The following is a 24341-nucleotide window of genomic DNA, read 5'->3' on the forward strand; positions in this document are numbered from 1 at the left end:
AGACGGTGGGTCCTCTGAGAGCGTTGATGGAAGCGTATCTATCTCTTCTGCCTAACGTTCCCTTGAACATTTATGATCGATATCCTCAATTTCCTATTTTTAATATGTCTATCAAAATATTGGTTTGGAATGTGCAAGGAGTTGGTAATAAAGTGTCGGTCATGAAGGAGTTGATTCGTATCAATAATATTACTGTTCTTGCCCTGATGGAAACTTATATTAGCGGGGCTCAAGCTCAAAGTGTTTATGATAGAATTGGTTTTTCGGGTCAAATGAGGGTGAAGGCTCAAGGTTTTGTTGGTGGAATTTGGCCTTTCTGGAGGGCATAGGTGGTAGCTGTAACATAATATGGTAGCCATTCTCAACATCTTACTGTAGAAATAAAGAAAATTGGGGGAGACCCATGGTTGTTCTCTGCTGTGTATGCAAGCCCAGATTCTGCAATTCGGAAACAATTATGAGAGGCTTTAGAACAAATTAAAAACAACTATAATGGGCCATGGTTAATGGCTGGAGACTTTAATGAGACAGGTAGTATGAGAGAAAGGAATGGTGTGGGTAGCTCGGAGATGGTGCGTTGTTGTAAAAATTTTGCTGAATGGATAGCCACCAACAAGCTTATTGATTTAGGTTGTTCGGGCCCGGAGCATACATGATTTAGAGGTAATAGCTCTGCAACTTTTTAATCTACTAGATTGGATCAAGGTTTGGTAAATGTTGATTGGAGGGCTCGATTTGATGAGGGAGCTCTTATGAATTTGCCAAAAGCTAAGAGTGATCACTGCCCTATTTTGATTAGTACGAACGGATTTGCTCATATTCCTACGTACTCCTATCAAGCCTTTTTGATTTCAAGCTGTGTGGATGAGTCATGAGAAATTTGATGAAATTATTAGAGCTAAGTGGGATAACAATGCGCCGCTTATTCCATTTCTCAAGCAATTTGGGGATTTTCTATCGGGTTGGAACAGAGAAGTATTTCACAACATATTTCGAAAGAAGTCCAAATTGTGGGCAAGGCTTGAAGGAATTCAAAAAAAGCTTGCTTTGCGGAGGGATCGACATCTTATTAAACTTGAGGCTTCCCTGCATCGTGAAATGGATGATGTGCTCAATCAAGAGGAGATGTTATGGTTCCAAAAATCAAGTGTTGAGGCTATACCTGATGGTGATAGAAACACGAGATATTTTCATTTGTCAACCATTATGAGGAGAAGAAGGAATCGTATTGAAACTTTGCAAGACGGTGATGGAAATTGGATTCAATGCCCTAACCGCGTGAAATCTATGGTAGTGAATTTTTTTGGTGATTTATTTTAAGAAGAACCTGCTCCATTTATAGGGGAAAAGTTGCTGCTTGATTAGTTTCCCTATATTGAGGCTGGGGATTTGAGTGTTATTTCACGCCCTTTTGCAGATTGTGAAATTAAGAGGGTTCTTATGGGGATGAAACCAGTCAAGGCACCTGGGCCTGACAGTATTCAGCCCCTCTTTTATCAACAATATTGGGACTTGGTGACACCGGGTGTGATTAACCTAGTCAAGGATGTGTTGGAGGACAGAGCTTTTCTTAAGGGGTTGAATGATGAGTACTTGGTACTTATTCCGAAGATTGAAACCCCGTAAAAGCCGAATCAATTCTGTCCTATTGGATTATGCAACATCACTTATAAAATTGTGACTAAGGTGATTATTAATAGGTTGAAGCCTCTTCTTCCGACTCTTATTTCCCCCACTCAATGTAGCTTTGTTCCGCAGAGGCAAATTACGGACAATATTATTATTGTTCAAGAGATGCTACATATTGTGAGGCACAAGCAAGGCAAGATTGGTTTGATGGCTATGAAAATCGACTTCGAGAAAGCCTATGATAGGCTATGTAGGTCATTTATTAGAGAATCTCTTCTAGAACTTCGTCTCCCTCAAGCTATGGTAGATGTAGTGATGAATTGTGTGTCTTCAGCTAAGCTCCAAATTTTGTGGAATGGTGAGCCAACGAGAAGTTTTACCCCTAGTCAAGGCATTAGGCAAGAGGATCCATTATCCCCTTACCTATATGTTATTTGTATGGAACGGCTTGCGTATTTAATTGAGCATGAAGTGAAACTGGTTGCTTGGAAGGCAGCGAGGGCTAGTAGAAGAGGACCTGATATTTCGCATCTCGCTTTCGCCGACGATTTAATTTTATTTTGTGAGGCCTCAGTTGAGCAAGCAATGTGTATGAAAAGGTGCCTTGATAAGTTCTGCGCTGCATCTTCTTTTTAAATAATACTAACCATGAAGTTCGAGCAGCTATTTGTGATGAGCTGAATATGACTGTCACTGATGATCTGGGGAGGTATTTAGGGGTCCCAACTATCAATAGTAGAACCACAAAACAAGATTATTAATATCTTGTTGAAAAGATTGATGCTAAGTTGAGAAAATGGAGATCGAAAATGCTTTCATTGGCTGGGAGAAATACTCTAGCCCAAGCATGTTTATCCTCAATTCCATATTATACAATGCAATCGGCTAAGGTCCCAAGGTCTATTTGTGATGAGATTGACAAAAAGACTAGGCGTTTCTTGTGGGGTGGAGATGATGAACATCGCAAAATCCATCTTGTGGCATGGGAAACAGTAACTAAGCCGAGAGGTGAGGGAGGACTTGGATTGTGGTCTATGAGGCAAGCTAATGCAGCCTTCTTGGCTAAGTTAGGTTGGAGAGTTTTAGCGGAGGCCGAATCATTGTGGTCTAGAGTGCTTCGCAACAAATATTGTGAAGGTCAATGTGACACTGATATGTTAAAAAGAAGAACGATACATCGAATGCTTGGAAAGGCATTGTGGAAAATATCGATGTGCTTACGAGGGGTTTGAATAAGGCTGTGGGGAATGAAGAGTGTACTCTTTATTGGAAGCATCAATGGGTGCTGAAGAAACCCCTTCTAGATATAGCTGACCCTACCCCTCCATTGGCTACGCAAGAAATACTGATGAAGGATTTTTGAGACCAGAATACAGGATGGAAGTTTGATCTTTTGCGGATTTCTTAGATGCTGAGATACTTGAAGCTATTGTTGTGCATGATTTATTTGATGATGAGGATGCGATTGATGAGATTTATTGGAATGGTTCACCCACGGATGCTTTCACTATTAATTCAGCCATCAAAATTATGCGTAAAAGTGAAGAGGTGAGTGCTGAACAAATTCAAATTTGGCGCAGCATTTGGAAGGCTAGAGTGCCACAGAAAATAAGAATGTTCTTATGGCTTGCGGTGTGAGATCGTTTAATGACAAACTCGAATAGGTTTATTAGAAAGCTGACTAATGACCCTCGTTGCACTTGTGGGGCTGCTGAGGAAAACCTTGAGCATATACTTTGATACTACTCAACTGCAATTAGGATTTGGTGTAAGCTAGGATGGAATGATATTGAGGTAAGGAATTCTATGCCTTGCCATGAATAGATTGTGCAGAATATTACCCCCCAACACTCGATTGCTGCTGAATTTCGCTCGACTATTTTTGCTGTGTGTTGTTGGTGGTTATGGAGGTGGAGAAACGAAAGAGTTTTTGCTAGGGAGGCTAATCTTCCTCTTGACCAAGCAACTTTTATCAAAGCTAGAGTTGAAGATATAAATCAAGCTATTAGTAACTCCCTAATCTTTGATGATGAAATGGATAAGAAAAGGGAGGAAGTCTTCATTAGATGGGAAGTGCCAAGAATTGGTTGGGTGAAACTTAACAATGATGGGGCTTCAAAAGGCAACCCAGGTCAAGCTGGTGTTGTTGGCCTGATTCGTGGAAGTGGCGGTGAGTTTTATGAAATTATTGCTTCTAATTGTAGAGTATGCTCAAACACAAAAGCTAAACTGCTAGGAGTTCTCCATGGACTTGCGCTTGCCTGGAATAGTGGCCATAGAAAGCTCTTGGTCTCTATTGATTTTGAGTGTGTTGTTAGGATGTTGGTGGAGCAATGCCCACCTCATTCCCCTTATATTCACATGGTTTTGAAAGTGTAAAGCCATCATTTTGCGTCAAGGGTGGGAAGTGTGTATCAACCACTACTAATGGAAGCTAATCGGACCGCGGATTGGTTAGCTAACTTTGGAGTTCACTCGAGCCAAAAGTGGTGATTTTTGAAGCAATCCTGAGGGATCTTCAGGCCGTTTTATTGGAGGACCTTAGTGGAGTGGCGCTAGCTTGACTTGTTCCTAGGAAGAAGGACTAGTTTGTGTTAGTTTTGTTTTTCTTTTTGCTTTTGCTTTTGTTTTTGTTGTTTGTTTTTCTCTATTTCTTCTTTGTTTGTTGCGTTTGTTCGGGGTTTCCCCTCTCGTTCACCAAAAAAAAAAAAAAAATGGTATTCTCTTTGTTTTTTTGAATTTCAACACTTTCTTAAATGGAATATTTCACACATTTAATAATTCTCCTCTCACGTCCATTATTTTTACATAAACTATTCATCCACTATTTTTTTTTTTTTATCAATTGCTATTTCCCCAAATAGTTGCACAATATTTTTACAAATTCAACTAAACAACATAAATTTCGTGCTAGTCAAAGTGTTGCAATAAAAAAAATAATAATAAAAATAAAAATAAAAACAAACAAATGGGGTATAAAGTTACCAAATATAGGAAAGATGTATTATATAACAACATATTTTATGATATTGATATAAAGTTTCATTATATAACTATTTTTTTTTTAATTTTCATTTATATTTACTTTTGTAAAAATAAAGTCAAATTAGTGCATCGACATGTGCGTAAAGTTATCTCTTTTGACAATTATTTTTCTTTGTGAGCACATGAAATTTGAGGTTTAAAGCTCAAAATTGTATTAAGCTCAAAACTTGGAGCAATGAATTTTCATAGCATATCCAAGCAGCGTATACAAAACTTGTTCATTATCTTTGCTACCATACTATATGGTTCCGGAACTAGAGCAGAAGTTAAGCTGTTCCAGAAATGAAAAGTATATGACTCATTGAGGATCTTTCTAAGCAGAGCATGCTGATGAGCGTTTTCATCATCCGTCACTGGAGTGATGAAGTATCTGTAAAGAAGAAAAGTAGTTTCAGAAAGATGACACAAAGAACACCGCAGAAAATCAAAACATAATCATCTATATTCGAAGTAAAGATGTAGAAGTAACAAGATCCTAAAAATATTTGCATAGCATAGCTGCATAAGTGTGTAATGAAATGGGATGTTAAAGATAAATATAAAGAATCAATGATCAGATATATCTGATTCAATCCCTCGTGATTTTGAATGGCTTGACAAACCTAAAACAACACAAAGAATGGCCTGAACAAACTTGGAACAAATTAATGATAATTACTACGTATATGTTAAAATGTGAAAACTGTCCAGCTGGCAGCCACGACAAGGACACCGGCATAGTCACATGGTTCCTTTCCAGCATAGCAAGAACTTTTAAGCCATCTCCCATGGGCACAATATTACCACCGTTGGGTTGTATAGAAAACCACAGCCGATGTTAACTACAAGCTGGGATGTTAAATCCATGGACAACGAAGCAAATATATAGCCCAATATCTTCTTAATGATTAAGTTTTCCAAACTAATATTTAAGCCTTCAGCTTTAGTAATCATCATTTGGGTTCGTTCTTTGTTTGTGGCTCCCTTATAAGTAGCAAATTTGTTTGAGGATATAAATAACTTATAAGGAATATATGAAAATTGAGTTCTTCTTTATTAAGCCCTTTACAAACCTTTCCTACATCAATAAAAAAATTTCATAAATCTTAATTATCAAATAGGTGATTTTATAATTCTTTGAGATGAATCCCGTTTGATAAGAATCATTTTAGTTCATGTGGGATTAGAGAAGTTCAAACATTGTCTCCATCGTTCTAATCTTGGTGTTTGAATCTTGAGACTTAGCTTTTAATTTAAGAAAGTTTGTTTTACACATCAAGTTCCTTACACAACCTGAAATACATAACCATTAAAGATTTGAGCACAAAAAATTTGAGTCTTATACAAGATTTGTGACATTCCTTAATTATGGATTAGCGTGTGCTTCTTAGCTTAGATTATAAGTTGATAAAGCTAGTGTCAGTGATTTACTACATTGTCATAAGAAACATCATGCTTTAAGATCCATCATGCTTTCAAAGAAGCAAAAGGAACTACTGAACAGGTTGAAAGGCAGAGACATACAACTCGTACCTTTTATTTCTGACTTTCGTAGCTATAATTACTTTTATATTAGGAATATTTGATTTAAATAATCTAGCCTTTGTCCGATTTATATTTAATAATCCGACCTTTTGATAATTTCACAATAATCCAAGCTTTATACTCCATTTTTTTCTACTACCCTACAACAATAGGTAACCTTGCCACGTGTTGTGTTTTGATTTGTCTAAATATTTTTTTTTTTTTTTACTTTACAAAAATTGAAAAAAATTTCCCCTTCCTCCGTTAAACCCGACCACCTTCAACTTCTCCTCTCTTTCCGGCCACCCTCCCTTGAAACCATATTCTCTCTCCTCCCACCCTCCCTTGAAACCATATTCTCTCTCCTCCCACCCTCCATTCTCTCCTTCCTCTACTCATCTCATTCAACTCTCTTAAACCCCTGAAACTAGCAAGCTACCAAGAAACCCAAATCAAGGCAAAAGCAAGTAATAGTTATTGAAACCAAGAATTCAATCCCAGAAAAATGGAATTCAATTGTGGAAGAAATCAATTTGACCAAGAAAGAAAGCAAAGGCAGGAGAGATGGTGAAAGTTGGGGTTGCTGTGAGGGAGATGCAGGCTATTTGAGCTAATGTTGGGGCTCGCCGATGGTGGGGTTTACGGGGGTTTTAGGATGGAGGTGGTTGCGGGTGGGGACAGGGTTCGATTCAGAGATACAACTATGGGTTTTGGGTTGGGCTTTCAAAGTGGGATTTCAGGGTGGAGGGATCGGTCCAGTGGAGTGGGGCTGGGCTGCAGGGAAGGGGGTGTGGGTGGGTGGGTGGGGCTACCGGGGAAGGGGAATGCAAAGTAGCGTAGGGGTTGAGGATGGTGGCTGGGAGAAGGAGAGAGAAAGGGGTTGTCTTTTCCTTTATTTAAATTTTGTTAAATTGAAAAAAAAAAAAAAAAAAATTACCTAAAGGACAGGTAAATTGGTCATTTTGGCCCAATAGAAAAGAATGAGGTATATAGCTTGGATTATTGTGGAATAATTAAAAGGTCGATTTATTAAAAATAAATCGAGCAAAAGTTGGATTATTTAAATCAAATTTTCCTTTATATTAATTAATTAATTGTATAAGCTAGGGTTAGGTCTTGAGAGGAGTACCTATAACATACTCGTAATACTTATCATTGTGTATATGGGAAAGAAAAAAAAAAAAAAAAAAAAAAAAAAAAAAAAAAAAAAAAAAAAAAATTCAGGTTTGTATACATGAAAATCAGGTACGAATTCTACATGTAGGCCTGCCTGAGAGTGAGAAATAAAACGGCTATTTAGAGAAGATTAATTTTGTGATATACCTCTGAATATCATGTGAACTAATAGGAAAGAAGTTCGATGCTAACTGCACTTGCAGCATCTGCTTTTTCTTCAAATTATCTGCTTTGAGAGAGAATTTTCCAGCCACTCTAGTTAATAAATCAGCACCATTCCATCTCAACAAGGTGTCATCATATGAGGAAAAGAACTCCAACATGCATTGCCTGATAAATAAACTGCATAGCAAACAAGATACAGGATTAAACGAAGAAATTTGGAGAGAGAGAGGGGGGGGGGGGGGAGGGTGGAGGTGTATTCCAAACACAAGTAAAGAAGAAATAGGTGATTGCTCTAAGTCCAAAACAATAATCATGTATGTTAGGCAATACAGCCATGAAGACAAGGCAAGAGCATCATGTCTGCAAATGCACACAAAAGATATTTGGTCTCACATGGATATTAACCCGTTTATGTATAATGCAATGTTGTATAAAGAAATTGAATTATTAACATAATGTTGGGGGTGATGATCCCTAGGAAGATGAAATGATGGCAATAATACCTCTATCCCTCCTCTCTTGCACCATCAATACTTTTTAACTCTACCACCACCACCACCAATCTCGATTCCACATATACGCCCTCGATATTATTATTCCAATTCATGCCCTATGATGACCAATCATCAAAGCCGCAGGTAAAATTTATAAACAAAACCCCACTCTATGTCTTGGTATAATGTAAAAGGATGACCAAAACTATGGAGGATTCACCAATTACTTTCAGCTGTATACTGTAGACGAAAGCACAAATGATACATCCTTATCCTCACTATCAAAAGATGAGGAGGTAATAACTAATCAGAGAGAGATCGAAAGGTTTCAACACATCTGCTAAAATAGGGACATTGTAATTAAAGATGACCATAGATTGCTGCATCTTAAAGCATCACAGTACACAAAAAATTGAAAGTTAGCCATAACTGGTCTTTGTTTATGTTGCTTCAAAAATTTTAATAGTGGCTTGTTACTGATATTTACATTATACAAGTCACGCCCAACTTTTTCTCCTAAGACCTTCCATTTCAATATTATGTTTTTTGTCTTTAACAAAGGAATGATATCCTTATTAGCACTTATACACTTTTCTGTATACTGACACTATAAATAAGAAATCTGCGAACAATCAATTGAGTGGTGTACTGGAGTTAGTTGTCCCAACAGCATTGCTGTAATATGTCTGTTGTCTCCAGATAGGTCTTACCAAAAATTTAAGTGAGAGAGATTGAGACATAAAAAAAAAAAGTAAATACTTGAGCAGGAGAATTAAGGGAGCTTTAGCTTGAGAGCAGATGAAGAAGAAGAGGAGAACGAGGCACACATCAAGCAGAGAAAAATGCAGATGAAAATTACATGTCATTCTGCTATCATATACTGACAAACTAGTTATCTCTCTCTCTATTTTTTTTTTATTTGAAAAAAGCTAATAATCAATCAAAAGTATCTATAGATTGTTACCTTTCCTAACATACATGGAAACCAAACTCACATAAGAAAGTACTCATATACTGAAGACTGAAAAAATCAAAACACGTCTATGTATTTTATCTAAAGTAAGCTGTAAGATCATCCTCAAGGTCCAATATGTCTCTTCCTTCAATAGTTGAAATAAGAGTCTAGAGCAGCAAAGCTTATGCTAACGTAAAAATAAACCTAAAATAAAAAGAACGAAGCGAAAGAAGAGGGGGGGGGGGTGATACGGGTCTATGAGAGGAGGAAGAAACATTAGCAGGGCAAAAGCAGAGAACAAGATCAGCCAACAATATACAAGCAAGGAACAGGACAAGATCGTTTAATGCACCACTAGGGAGTGTGGTGACTGCTCTGAAATTCTGAAGGCCACCACAGCAGTACATGACAAATATTATTAATTATTAGGGTACTTTTGTAATGGAGGCTGCTTGGTATATAAATCATCAGCAATAGAACTGTAGGTGTTATGTGATTTGTGAGAAGATTGTAGTGTAAAAGTAGTGTATTTCTCTCTAGTAAAATTGTAGCCCTAAGCATATCATCTTGTAGCCGTTAGCTTCCACTTTCATCAATCAAATATCCAAGCTTTCTCCTATTTTCTTTATTGCTTCATTGAAAATCTTGCACTGAGAATCCTGGTCTATAGTAACTTGGTATCAGAGGATCGATCATGGTGACCACTCTCACGCAACGGGTAGACGCCGTCGAGGAGCGACTCAAAGGGGGGAGAGAGCGTTGTAGTCCGCACAAAACCACCAAGAACCGTCTTTGACGGGACTAGAGAACGGGCTCACCGAGGGCTTAATGATCCCGACCTCTAACATTTCCTGAATTAACTTCTCTATCTCGTCCTTTTAAGCATGAGCATACCGATATGGTCTCACGCTAATGGGGTTACTACCCTCTTTAAGCACTATGGAATGCTCATGACCTCTCTTCGGTGGCAATCCTTGCAGCATGTGAAACACAACTTCATATTCCTCCAAAAGGCCCTTCAAAAATTCTGGTGGTTGGCCCACTTCTACAAGCCCACCTTCATTTTCTACTTGATTGATTTCCACCAGAACACCACTCTTTTGCTTGCTTAAAGTCCTAATCATGGACTTGAGTGACACTTGGGCTTTTTTCTGAGGGGTCCCCTTTGAGTATGACTTGGGTTCCCGTCACCTCAAACCGCATCTCGTGGGTTCTCCAATTTGTAGTAACCGCTCCTAACTTCTCCAACCATTGAACACCAAGTATTACATCCGCATTACCGAGCCCGAGGGGTAGGGAAATCACCCTGAAGTGTTACTCCTCCATCTAATTTCACTTTTACTCCTTGACACACCCCCTTCCCTTTTACCGTATCTCCATTTCCAAGTGACACCCCAAACTCACCTCCTTCCGTTACAAGGTACTCTAGCTTCCCTCACCACCATGGTGGAGATAAAATTGTGAGTAGCACCGGGATCCACCATCACCACTACCCTTTTTCCTCGAACTTCCCCTCTCAATTTCGTTGTTCACGGGCCGACAACCCGACCACCGCATAGAGATACCCCTACCGGTGTCTATCTCTTCCCTCACTCCCTCAAGCTCGTCCCCCTTGTCCTCCTCATCTCCATCACCCCCCGCTGCAATCAACACACTCAAACTCCTTCCTCTTGCAACGATGCCCCACTCCCCACCGTTCATCACATCGGAAACATAAGCCCTTAGCTCGTTTTTCTTGAAGCTCGGCTTCCGTTAGCCTTGTAGTTTCCCCCACGCTCCTGCAAGATGAAGTTGGGTTCCCTTTGCCAACATTGATGGGCCCTTGTGATTCTGGAGCTTTGGGCAATACTTTGCTTGGGCTGCTAGAGTTGGGCTGGGTGGAACTCCAAGCATTTGTATAAGTCCAACACTCCCACCTTTTTGGGTAGAAATTGTGGATCCAACAATATTCAAAGCTGGCCCACTTCGATTTAGCCCAGACCCGTTTCTTCTGAATTGCCTGATTCGGTTCCTCTCTTCGACCCGACCGCCAGGCTCATGGCCTGTTCCAAATTGTACGGATCTAACAACCTAACCTCACCTCCACCCTTATATCCTCTTTCAGAACAATAAACTGACCTAACATCAATGACTCTGAAATATCTTCCAAAGGGGCAGCTAAGTCGATGAACCGCCGACGGTACTCCTTGACCGTGGTGGTCTGAGTAGTGGCCAACCGCTGCTCATGAAGGGTGCCCATGTTTGCCGGTCGGAATTCCTTCAAGATTCTCTTTCGCTCCACCTCCATGGCCGCCTTTACTGCTTCTGCTCCCGGGAATTCAGCTTCCCTTCAATGGCAGAAAGCTGGTTCTCGACAGCGAAAATTTGATTTTCCAACCCCGTCAGCCTTGCCTCCAACGCGTTGAGCCGTTGCGTGGTGTTGGACACCATGTCCGTATCTGATACCAAGTTGTAATGTACCGGATTTTTCATAACGTAATTACGCTAATTAAACACAATTTAAGGAAGCTTGAGTAGTTTGATTGATTAATTGGAAGGATAACAAGGATTACAAGGATAACTAATAGCTTGAGGCTATCAATCTCATGGTAGCTTTAGGCTACTACTCTCAAAGGTTTCTGCTCAATTTTTCTGGATGCCTTAACTAATAACATTACTACTCTACTTATACTCAAAGCTTCTAAGGAATACATGTGATACTTAGCTAATTTGGCAAAACCAAACTTAGACATGACTGAGGCTTGTTGCTTGTGTTCTTTAATTGCTTCTTAATTAGATTTGTCTTCTAGTGTAGAAATGCATCCTTGGTTGCTACTATTGTTGTTGACTATGCTCATGTTGGTGCCGACCCATGTTCTTGCTCTTTCCACGCCTCGAATACACCACTAAAGGTGTTTGACCAGGTTGACTTTGGCTAGCAAACCAGTCCATAACATGAAGGTACAACAGAAGGAGGAAGGTGGAAAGATCAGCACTGAGGTCTTGATTAAATGGCACGAGTTACCGGAATTTGAGGCAACCTAGGAGGAGTTTGAAGCAATCAATCAACGTTTCCCTCACTTCCACCTTGAGGGAGGGGGGTGATGCAATGAACCGGGTTAACCCACCACATGTGATACGGGTCTATGAGAGGAGGAAGAAACATCAGCAGGGAAAAAGCAGAGAACAAGATCAGACAACGACAAACATGCAAGGAACAGGACAAAATCGATTAATGCACCACTAGGGATTGTGGTGACTGCTCTGAGATTCTGAAGGCCACCACAGCAGTACATGACAAATATTATTAATTATTAGGGTACTTTTGTAATGGAGGCTGCTTGGTGTATAAATCATCAGCAATAGAACAGTAGATGTTATGTGATTTGTGAGAAGATAGTAGTGTAGAAGTAGTGTATTTCTCTCTAGTAAAATTGTAGCCCTAAGCATATCATCTTGTAGCCGTTAGCTTCCACTTTCATCAATCAAATATCCAAGCTTTCTCCTATTTTCTTTATTGCTTCATTGAAAATCTTGCACTGAGAATACAGATACAAAGCTTGTAGCAGTGTTTTTTATTTATGCTGATTGATAATGCACAGATTTATAATTCTTTGGAATGAGATTACAACAAATAGACCTGTAAGCACAGCTTAAGGCGTTATATACAACTCTCTCCATTCATAACACAAAGTTCCTGCACATTTCAATGTTAAATTTTGTGTCTTAGATTACCAATTCCAATTAATGTATGCACATAAAATAACATACAGTAGGTCATTTAAAAAAAATAGTTTCATGCTCTTATTTTTCCAAGTAATATGTTGCCATTAAATAAAATGTTCGAGTTTGTCCTTAATTAAGAAACTTGGATGCCTTGTAACATGAAATGCAAGTAATATGATTCCTAGTGATAAATAATTTGATCAAACAAACACCAACAAAGAACTAAATCTACAGTTCCCTTTCGATCGCAAACAATATGTGACATCGTAAATCAATTATAATACCTGTGCTTAGTAAAAGCCATGACAGCACCATTCAGAGGACTCCCAGGAACCAGTTCCTCCATTCCAACTGAATTCCTAAACCCATATATTGGCTTAAGTACTACAATGTCACAATCCAGATATATGCCCCCATACCTGTAAGCCAGAGAGACATGTAAAGCTGAATACACATGCATGTGAAGCCAACAAGACTTGGATTAGAAAAGACAACGATCTTGCCACGTCTCTCTTTCCATAATCTTGAATATCAACATTGAATCAGCAGAATATCAATTTGCCAACAAATAACAATATGAGCTACCAAATGCAAATCTTCATAATTCCCAAAAGCTTACAAACTAGTTATTGAATGATGTTAAGACATTATTTTCTCATGTAAATTGAGTTTTCTTACACTCTTACAATCCTACTTTTTTATGAATAAGAATAACCACGCAAAACAGTGGGAATGTATAGGTTACCAAGGAAAATTAGCAAATTAACACTCTAGATCTGAAGCTGAAGTTGTTGCAAATGAGAAAGTGATCAACATTGATAAGACTAGAAATTTATGTATAATATTGCCATGACCAGCAACCCATATCCCCAAATTAGAGTCACACACCTATATTCGACACTTCTTCAAAACCAATTATGGCCATGGTGCACCAACAGCATCACCTGTCTCATCAGTTGTTTGTCATTTTATTTTATACCAATTTTTTTAAAGAGGAACTAAATTTGTAAATTTTAAATCTTTTTTTTTTTTTACTTATACTTGTTTACTAAGTGTTTGTGCCTTTAATTAAAGTTGAATTTACCCAAATCTTTTCTTATTCAATATTTCTCCTTGTAGCACAACTAAAGAAAGCCTTAATCCTTCTCAAAATGTACACACATATTAGGGTTATTTTAAATTTGGTCTAAATGAGCCCTTTTCCACGAAACATCTTAGTTTCAGAAAACTTAATTTGCAATAATCTCTTTGTCAACTATTCCCTTAGAATAAAAATTTAATATATAAAAAGTACCTTTCATTACCCACCTTGAAACTACGATCTCTTAACCCCAAACCACCATCATCTAGCCCGAAATCACCATCACCTAGCCCGAATTCACCCTCACCAACCTGAGAAAACCCCCCAACCAACCTGAAAATAGCCTTACCACACTAAACACCAACCACTCAAAAATTCAAACCTATAACTTTTGGGAAAAAAAAAATATCAATAGAAAAACGACATTTGATTTCTCTACAATTACGGCTTTTGATGGTCAAATTCGACCGTGAAAACTTATGTTGAAATATGATCATAAAAGGTGGTTAAACAGCAAGTGGCGATCAAAGATGACAACGGCAATGTGAAGGGACGACGGCGTGGAAGAGGGTGGCATGGCAACGTGGAGAGGGACAACAATGACGACATGGAAGGGGGTGGCAACAACATGGAGGGGGTGGCAATAAACCATAAGGGTGGTGGTGGAGGAAGTGGTGGAGCATGAGTGAGAAGAGTCAAAAGATAACAATGTGATCCAAACAACATATTATATAAATCCCTATTACTTTCATTTACCGCGTGTGAACCAAACACCCCTTTAATGTTTTGTTTCTAGCATTTTATTAGAGTAATGAATGAATCCTAGCTATTCAAAGGTTTCTTAATTCCTTAGGATATGATTTGAGCAAGATGGAAAAAATAAAACTTGGAAGAACACCTCTGAATATGTGATCCCCATTCTTTACATGATAATCAATTGTGTTTATCTCTTCTTTCCAAATCTTCAAAACCTTGATCTCAGGTGTGCAAATAGGTACTGCCTCCGTCCCATTATTAAAGGCTCGTTTCTCATATTTCATTGGTTTTAATGCAAATGAAAGAAGTATAAAAAACATGTGTGAAATAAGTGGGGAATACTTATAAAGAGTACAACATTTTGTTGTTTTTTAGTGGAGACAATAATGAAAAATCATATGTGATGTAAATGTGGGCACACACCAATTTTGAAGGGTATTTAGGGAAGTTTAATATGTTAAAAGGCATAAAGTGAGGGTATAAAGGTAATTATACATGAAACAAAAATAGAAATATATTTTAGGACACCCAAGTAGGAAAACAACACTTGATAAAGGGATAGGAGTAGAATAAAATTGGTTTGGAAAAGCAAGCTTTTCAAGAGATTGCTTGGATTTTATCTTGGCTTAAGAATCCTTTACTTCTAATAGGCAAGATTACCCTTCCGACAACAAGCGTATATCAAGAGGAGCTACAGTCTCAAGAAATCACTCAAATATTACACCATCTTACAACAATCCATGAAAGATCCACCAGATTGTCACAAAAGAGAAGCCAAAAAGGCCTACTCTTATTATCACCTAAACGATATTGAAAATCAAACCAGCAAAGAAAATTTCAACTATTTTCTACTTCCAAGAGAGGGCAAGGATCTTGTACATGAGTCAATACACCACCAGAACATCCATTGCACCCAACAAAACTCAAACAGTCATCGGGTCAAACCATTCAAAAGCACACATTTGACCACTAAATATGCAGTTTGTCGTAATTGCTAAGATTCTTAGAACAACCAACCATTTAAACCTTTCCCCTTTTGTGAGACCTCTAACATTCAAATAAGACACTAGACTACCATTGTTAAAGGATATAAAGGCAGTATAAAAAGTTTTATAGGACGGAAATTTGCCAAAGACTTCCACACAGACTCTCTATCTAAGTAACTCACAAAACAACAAGTCGACCAACACAACCAGCAATTGTAATATTTCCCGCTTTATACTATGGTTTCCTTTAGAGGAAATACCATGTAAAAAACAAAAAAGGAATCCAAAAATTAGACAGTATGTAAGTTAGAAAGGTGAGAATGATGCAAACTAACAGTGAAGATTAGATGTTTCCTTGCCATTGTTCTACCCGAAAATCAGTCCTAACTCCTTTCCTCATGTTCAAGGATAATTCAGTCACATACAATCCCTTTTATTTACTTGTGGCTTTAAATATGACAATACCATACCCTATGAAAGTATGAGGTTTAAGTCCTTTGGGGCCCTCCATAAACATCTTTACTCTAGCTAGCCATGTCATCTGACACATCATATTGAGACAACTTTGTCCCAATTTGTGACCTTTAGCATTTTGCACTTATTTTTATTCATAGATTTCATCATATGTAGTATAATTATACTCTCATAGATTCTTTATTCTGCAACTGCTAGGGTATTGACTAGTAATATGTAATTGTCCTTGTTGATTTCCTTGGTAGGGATTAAGTGTTACATAAATGATTAACTTGTCCATATACTAGAGATTTTTTTTTTTTTTTTTTGACAAATTAATTAAATTTTATTGCCAAAAGGAGAGAAAAACATACAGACCCAAACTCCAAACACAAATCCATCAGCTAGCATCATAATTATATTTCCTACCTCCTAGGAAGGGCGAAAACAAACCCCTCAAACTACTTTCTAATAATTAAACCCTTAAGTTGCACAATCTGAACTTGTGAGATTGTGGCTTAAGTTAACTACTTCCTAATAGTTAATGTTGCTAAGTCTAAAGAGCTTGTTTTAGATTAATAGTTAGGTAGGCGATATCCCAAGAGGTTAGTAGGTTCATTGCAAGTAACGGAAATTTTGAATACTAGTTTATGTTCATTGGGTAACATTAAGGTGTAAGCATTATATGTTTAGTGCGAGGATCAATTGATATTGCAATGCTATAATACTTCTCCGATCCTTATTCCAATAGATTATTCAGTTTCTTAGCTTTATTATTAAGTAATATAATTTCTAACTGACATAAGATTTAATTTGATAAATCTAATTTTGAGCGAGACTAACCTTAGCTTTCACTACTACATCTTCAGGGGATTAGAATTTGGTTATTTTAGCTAGACGAGCGACTTTCGTACCATCATCACATCACAGCCATAACACTAATTTCCATTACACCAGGACTATTTTAAGAACAAGCTTCTCTATAAACAAAATGACTGCAGCTCTATCATGAGTAACATGAATCAAATTTTTTCTTAAAAAAAGATAATAAAGAAAAAACATTAAATTAATATAGCTTACTTGTATAGTGCAGCAAGTCGAATGAGTTCACTATAATGAGTAGAATAAAATCGTGTAGTCCTCCATTCATGCCAGACAGAAGCAAATATGCTTGTAGGTGTATCTTTCAGAAGTTCTTCCAAGTTTGGCATAGTAACCGCGATTTTGAAACTACTTAAAAAAAAAAGAAATTAATTAGTCAAACAATTAACAATAATAAACAGATGGAAAACAATAATACTCAAAATTATATCGTAAAAACATGAAAGAAGTAATTTAAGACACCAACCAAGATCAAGTATGGACCAACAATACCATACTGAATACGCATTACAAGGTTGTCGACTAAGGAGAAAGGTTGGAGGTTTTTATGGAGTGTTCTCGCCTTCAAACCTTGATTTAAAACAAGCTAATTTTAAGATGTGCCAAGAGAATATATAGAGGACAAGGACTTGAAAACAATACTTTTATTGGAATACAAAGAATTATTAATTAGTATAACAAAGAGATAAAAGAAAGGTGGATCAACATAGAAAGTCGTTTGAAAGTACTAATGAAAGAAAATAGAGTGACAATCCCATTGGATATCATCAAACCAGTTATAAACATAAACAGAAGCTAGGAAAGCTCAATACCACATAGAGTACCAACCAAGCAACCAAATCTCTTTAGAAGATCCTTTCAAATCCCTTTCATAGACCTGTCAATTCTAGTCAACGGGTCGGGTTCGGGTCAAATTTCGAGTCATTTGGGTTGAGTGGTTTGGATTGTTTGGATAATTACGAAATATGATCAATGGGTCAAATTGGGTCGATTTCAGTTTGGGTCGGGACAGGTTTAGGTTTTTTCTCATTAACTCAGATTTGGAATTAGATCGAATCGGGTTAGAAATTGATAGGTCTAGATGAAACCCATTCATCCAAAGGATGGTCATTTATTTTTATTTTTTTTATTTAGTTTTTTTTAATTTTTTTTTTTTTTTTTTTTTGAAGCAAAGGATGGCCATTTATGTACAATACCATAGTGATTTCTTCCAATTATTATTCAAAAAAAAATAAAAAAAAGTTTAGCATAGAAATTTTCAGGATATCAAGACACATTTAACATTAAAGGAACAAAGTTTGCTAATTTCAACCATGAAATTTTATCACTATGTAGTCTGTTATCAAAAATCAACTTTACGAAGGTATATTCTAAAACAACAAATAGCTTTATTTTCATGTAATAAGGGGTAGATTTTTTCAGAAAAATTAAGGTAATACTTTTGAATTTTTTAGGATGTTGTATTATACCACTCGTGCATTTTTGTGGTGAATCCCAATAGCAGAATTTACACAGCATATCAAACAAGATGCTCATATTTGGGAAAAACCAAAATCAGGAAAAATGTTTGATCAAAGATGTTCCATACATATGAGAAGAGAAAAAGGGTGAGGATAGACCAAAAGGTTTCTAGCCATGTGCTTGGGTTAATCAAGTTCAGTAGAATTAATTATAATCATTTATTATTTGTCATAATATTGTTATAAGTTTGTCCTTTTCCGGTACTATAACTCAATACACTTCATGGGGGAAAAAAATAGAATGATACTCCGTAAACATACCCATCTTTCAGAAACTCTTTGAAGAAATCAAGTTCAATTGTCTCTGAAAATACAACAATACAGGCATCTGGATGGTGAAAAAGCACACTTTCAAGGCCTCTCTGGTGTCTTACGGTATACATCCAAGGGGGCGAATTCCACACCATAAACACCCTGATAGAACACTTATATTTTCTGAAATAGGAATTCATAAAATTTGAAAAGGATAGATTCGGATGCAGTCCGGGGAAATATCCCCATCTTCTTCCACCAGAAAACATGGAGCCTGAAGACTCAATCTCGTTCAGTGTTGCAACCTTTTGGGCTTCTCCTTCACCATCTTTACCCAATGAAGAATCATAATCTTCTGCATTTTTTCTCAAGGATCGGTCATATACTCCTTTCATAGCATGATCACCTAACCCAATTTTATTATCACCCAGAGTTCTAAACTCATTTTTCTTTACTTCAAGATTTTTATCAAAACCAAATCTCTCTCCTTCAATACCTCTGTCCAAACTTTTACGATTCATACCACCACGTTCCTTGGCCTGATGGTCAATAGCCTCATCGGACCTAACATCTGAAAACCCAAAGGACTTCTTTATAAGTATGGGAGCTTTCTTCATCTGCTGAAACAACCCTTTTTTCACAATCTTATCTCCTCTTGTAAGTCCAGTAACTCCAAACCCATCTGGATCCTGAAGAAGTGGATGGCTCATTGTATTTAACACTTCCAATTTGGACTTAAACATCTTATCTTTCCTCAAAAAGTCACTCTTTGCATCAAACCAGCCTCCCCAACCATCCCTCAGGGGCGAAAAGTTGGATCCTAGTTTTAACAAAAGAGCATCTTCAATGCCATTTGCTTTTATCAACTTCCTTCTTAACTCCTCATCCACAGGCACATCATCTGAACCAAATGCAACCTAGTCAAACAATGATTTCCTTCTAATCAACAAAACAAAAACAAAAACAAAAGAAGTAAAATATATAAAAATGACATGGACAGCAATTTAAGGGGGCAACGCAACAAAAAATAAGAATAAAAGTAAATGCTAAATAAAACATATGATCCATTACCAAGTTTGTTAGACGAATTATAATTTAAAACAATACAGATTAATCACAAAATATTCAGCTAACCCTAAAAGGCTGCAAGAAGATTTTGCCACTGATTTAAATTGCATTCTATACTTTCAAACAAAATAGGAAACATAGTAAAAATAATTAGCTTTTAGCTATTACTTTGTAATTTTTTTCTATTATTATCAATATGGAACAAGGTGAGGTGGTGGGGGTATAATTTCAACATTAAGAAAACATCATAAAAATACATATCAAAGTTATTCTATGTTTAGTTAAAAAAAAAAAAAAAAAAAAAAAAAAAAAGGTGCTCTCTTCCCCTCTATCTCCCTCCCTATCCCCTTAATTTGTAAAACAAACACTAAACATAAAATGATAAAGATTTTAATGAATTACAATATAAATAGTATTAGATTTGTCAATGTCAAACTCAAATTCTCATATCAAATTTGTGTGATGCTTCTATCTCAAAAGAGGATCGACTCAGTATGCAATAATTAACTAATTTGATGATTAAGCTCAATTTAGTTGGTCAGTTTGTGTTTTAATGTGACTCCATATTAGTTATGACCCCCTAAACTTATAATCCTGGATCCTCCATGACTCTCCCTCTTCTTATATCCATCTCCCTATGTCCCTCATATAAGTGGTCTTTTAGGCCACTTATATAATACATTAACCCTGTAATATAGTCCTTTATCTAGCATTATCGTCCCCTTTTCTTGTAGTTTTGGCCTTTTCTCTTTACTCTCTTCACTTTGTAGTACTTTAGTTAGAATTTCATGATTTTAGATGTTTTATGCCTATTTTCCCTCTTATTTTGATCCCCTTCCCTTTTGCTAACGAGTTAATATTAGTCCTTGTCTTAGGATGCTAGGGAACATCATCATCGTGATCAAGGAACATCGCTTGAAGCCCAAAGTCCTTAGAAGTGAAGGAAGAATTGAAGAGGAGAAGAGCGGAGCACCCACTCTACACATGGCTCACCAAGTTATTTTATAAACAATAAATTAGAAGTGAAGGGAAAGGGATGGGCTGGCTGGTCGACCAAGCCGGCGCGAGGGGGTGGGAGAGGTTTGGGTGGCGGTTGGGCTGTGGGGTTAGGGTTAGGGTTCCGGCGAGGTGGTGGTGGCACGGCAGGTGGTTTTTTTTTAATTTTTTTTTTAATTAATTATGGTTAACCAAAAACTAAAAAAGTTAGCCATAAACCTAAAAATAGGCACTATGCTTAATTTTTCAAAACTTGGGTGCCACTTAAGAGACTTGGAAAAAAGTTTGTCTTCCACATAGAAAAAATGAATCCCGGAGGCCACCATGTCGAATTTCCCAAAATATTTAAGTTCGGCAAAATTAATTTCAGTTCAGTAAAAATAATTTCAACAGAAATAAGGCAAAGTGAACGAGGCCTTAGTAAAATACATTTTTAATTTATTTGGATGCTTTTTAGATAACAAATGCACAAAGACAATCATCAAGTTGACTTTGTTTTCTATTTCTCTTCAAAACTATAAACTTAAGCTCATTTGTGAGCATATATCACATATTTTTGTCATCTCTTCATATACTAAACTTATTTGTATCACATATTCTTATCATAAATTTTCCTCTTAACCAAAATCGTGACAATGGCCCCATGCTTATAACTAGTTTTCAAATCACCATATCAATCTCTTATACTAGGACCGATACAATCAATACACAATTCAAGTAGCATAGGTAATACTAAGTGACAATCATTGAAAGGTTTGTCGTATAGGCCTTGCTCTATGCTAGATTGAGCTAGTTCTAGTTTGCTTTAGGCTCAAATTTCCATTCAAATCCATATTCCCTTGTCTATGAGGATGAACGTTTTCTTATTACACAAACCAATATCAATTTACAGCAAAGATAAGATACAAGAGAAGGCCCGAGTCCACTGGAAACCAAAGCCAAGGAAGAACATTCAGAATCCTCTAACCTCACAGTACATCAGCTCATGAATACTTCCGAAAATCAGCTCATGTACACAAGCTCATTCTTTTATCACAATGGCAAGTTCTTTTACATTTAATTTCTATTCTTTTGGCGCATAATGAACACACTTTGCACCCTTATCCATAGTCTATGAGTTGACTCACTTCCATGAAAATAACCCAATAAGACTCCCTACTACCGAAAATTTCGCCAGTTTTCTCCAACCAAAGCACCCAGATGATGGAAAACAAAGATGACCACCCTGCCTAACAAAAATTCTCTTCAAAATCCCACCTTTGATTTCACAAATTTCTACATTAAACCTAAAAATTCTTCCATTGCTCTCACACAGCCACACATGCTTGACAAATAGTCATTTTGACTTTCGAGAATTCAGAAATATGACAAAAGATAATTGATCAAGTCAAATTGGATAATTATGTGAAATTTCCAAGTTATAGACCTTTTACCTTCAACACAAATACACAACCAAACAATTGAATAGCCCTAATTTCTTAATTTTTAGCTAGATTGATTGATAAATTCAACAAATTATAATAAAATCACACATATAAATAAATAAATTAATTATTTAATTATTTAATACAGAACTAACCATGCTTGCATGAGTATCATAAGCAAAGCCACAATCAATACAAATACACAAACAAACAATTGAAAAACCCAATTTCTTAATGTTTACCTAGATTGATAAATTCAACAAATGACAAAGAAATCATTCGGACAATTAAATAAATTAATCAATAAATTGATAGAGAACTAACCATGGTTCCCTGAGTATCATAAGCCAACCCACCATCAAATGGCCTCGCAGAATCGCCCCACCGATTAATATCATCAACGGATCGTGGGTCTAACGATCGACGAACAACAGAAGAAGCATGATCGAAATAATAACCGGAAGAAGAAGAAGAAATGATAGATCGATCATGGTCAATCTCTTGGATCTCATCTGAGTGAACAATGTGGGATGAAGTTGTATGAAGTGATAAGAGAAGCAGCAGCAATGTTGCCGCTATTATGGAGTATGTGTTCATCGTCGTCTGGGTTGTATCTGCAACATCTTTGATCTTTCACTTTAAAATTATAGTGATCGAAGGGGAAATTGTAATCTTAACACTGATATTTTTGTTACATTGCAATTCGGTAAATAAACCAGCTTTTAGGCCAGCCGATGATCTAAAAAAAATTTATTTTTGTTAAAAATCTTTTACCGATAAAAAGTTCTAATCCGTAATGAGAAAGTGAAAGAACATGGGGTGAAATTATAGTGGCATGCTCTTCAATACCCCTTAACTGTTAAGATGAAATGGGTTATGGGTGGCCTCATTAAAAACCTTGTTAGGTAAAATTCTATGAGTTGTCTCATTAAAAACCTTGCTAGATAAAATCCTACGAGATAAAAACCATAGCTAGAGAAAAAAAAAAAAAAAAAAGAATAAAACAATATTATATTATATGTATTGGTATATTGCCTCGTTAAAAACCTTGTAAAAACAACCTAGTGGGATAAAAACATGATCGAAGGAAAAAGATTGGCGTGCATATAATACTCCCCCTGGTTTCAACGTAGTTCATGAAGATGGTGCATTCTGGTTTTGTGAACTAATTGCTCAAATTTTATCAGAGGAAGGGATTTGGTGAACAGACAAGATTATCACAAGACTGAATTTGCTAGACATTTATTTTATTTTCCTTTTGCAGATCATGTGTGAAGAATAGTTTTGGGGATAGATGTCTTGTTCTATCTCCCTTATATATTCTTCAGTTACTTAGAAATGCATAATGTATTGTCTTCAATGATGATGGTTGGATTTTTGGTTATTACGTTCACTATGAAATCTTCTTGGATATTACTGATCATCGACCTAAGCCATACGAATTATTGTATTGCTTCTTAAAGAGCTATCAACTTTGCATGTTTCGAGGATGTTGCGGTCAAAGTCTGCTTAGTTAATTTCCATGATATTGTAGTAATGCCATAAGTGAACAAATATCCAGTTTGTGACTCGGCATTTGGTGGGTCTGATAAATATCCCAAGTATGCATACCCGACGATAGAAGCATCTTGTGTTTGGTTGATAAAATAAACCAAGATCATGTGTTCCTCTTAGGTGTCAGAGTAAGTGTCGAACTCCCTTCCAATGTCTATATGTCGATGTAATATTGTACATGGCTAACAAGTTCACAGAGAAAGCTATGTCGGGTCTAATGTTGGTAGCTAAGTATATTAAGTCTCCAATGGCACTTAAATATGGTACTTTTTGACCCAAAATTTCTTCATTTTCCTCTCGGGGTCTGAATGGATCGTTTTTCATATTTCAGAGACCGAACAACCATTGGGGAGTTGATTAGATTTGCTTTGTCCCCAAATCATTTAAAAACTCTTTCTGTATAGTTTGATTGATGAACAAAAATACCATTACTCGAGTGCTCAATTTACAATCCAAGGCAAAATTTAGTGCTTCCAAGGTCTTTCATCAAGTATTTTGCAGTTCTTTCAAGCTCATTTTGGGTTTCAATAATATTCAGATCATCAACATAAACTACAATAATAACAAATTGTGATTGTGATCGCTTAATGAAAACATAGGGACTAATTTGATTGTTCTTGAATCCTTTTCTCATAAGGTATTCACTAAGACGATTAGACCACATCTGCCTAGACTGTTTTAATACATATAGTGACCT

The 24341-nt window shown here is 36.7% G+C and overlaps 2 protein-coding genes across 2 annotated transcripts; one reads left to right on the forward strand and one right to left on the reverse strand.

Moving 5' to 3' along the window:
* Positions 1–864: 864 nt before the first annotated feature.
* Positions 865–2265, forward strand: LOC110696708. The gene is made up of 3 exons (XM_021874062.1): positions 865–1306; positions 1418–1596; positions 1687–2265. Exons 1-3 carry the CDS (start codon positions 865–867, stop codon positions 2263–2265), a joined length of 1200 nt encoding a protein of 399 aa, XP_021729754.1.
* Positions 2266–4802: 2537 nt separating this feature from the next.
* LOC110696599 (uncharacterized protein At4g19900-like) lies at positions 4803–23215 on the reverse strand. The gene is made up of 6 exons (XM_021873941.1): positions 22415–23215; positions 18612–19519; positions 17029–17178; positions 12957–13091; positions 7501–7695; positions 4803–5044 (listed from the first exon to the last, which is right to left on the reverse strand). The coding sequence occupies exons 1-6, from the start codon at positions 22685–22687 to the stop codon at positions 4858–4860; spliced, it is 1848 nt and encodes a 615-aa protein (XP_021729633.1). The 5' UTR covers positions 22688–23215; the 3' UTR covers positions 4803–4857.
* Between the last annotated feature and the right edge of the window lie 1126 nt (positions 23216–24341).

Source organism: Chenopodium quinoa, unplaced genomic scaffold (assembly GCF_001683475.1).
Source record: "Chenopodium quinoa cultivar QQ74 unplaced genomic scaffold, ASM168347v1, whole genome shotgun sequence".
Lineage (NCBI taxonomy): Eukaryota > Viridiplantae > Streptophyta > Magnoliopsida > Caryophyllales > Amaranthaceae > Chenopodium > Chenopodium quinoa.

Coding starts and splice junctions, on each gene's coding strand:
- LOC110696708 (XM_021874062.1), top strand. CDS start 865: ATGAGTCATGAGAAATTTGATGAAATTATTAGAGCTAAGTGGGATAAC. Junction 1,307..1,417: donor TATGGTAGTGAATTTTTTTG/GTGATTTATTTT, acceptor GCCCTTTTGCAG/ATTGTGAAATTAAGAGGGTT. Junction 1,597..1,686: donor GGTTGAATGATGAGTACTTG/GTACTTATTCCG, acceptor ATTGTGACTAAG/GTGATTATTAATAGGTTGAA.
- LOC110696599 (XM_021873941.1), bottom strand. CDS start 22,687: ATGAACACATACTCCATAATAGCGGCAACATTGCTGCTGCTTCTCTTA. Junction 17,179..18,611: donor AAAGAGTTTCTGAAAGATGG/GTATGTTTACGG, acceptor TTTTTTAAGTAG/TTTCAAAATCGCGGTTACTA. Junction 7,696..12,956: donor ATGGCTTTTACTAAGCACAG/GTATTATAATTG, acceptor TTTGCTATGCAG/TTTATTTATCAGGCAATGCA.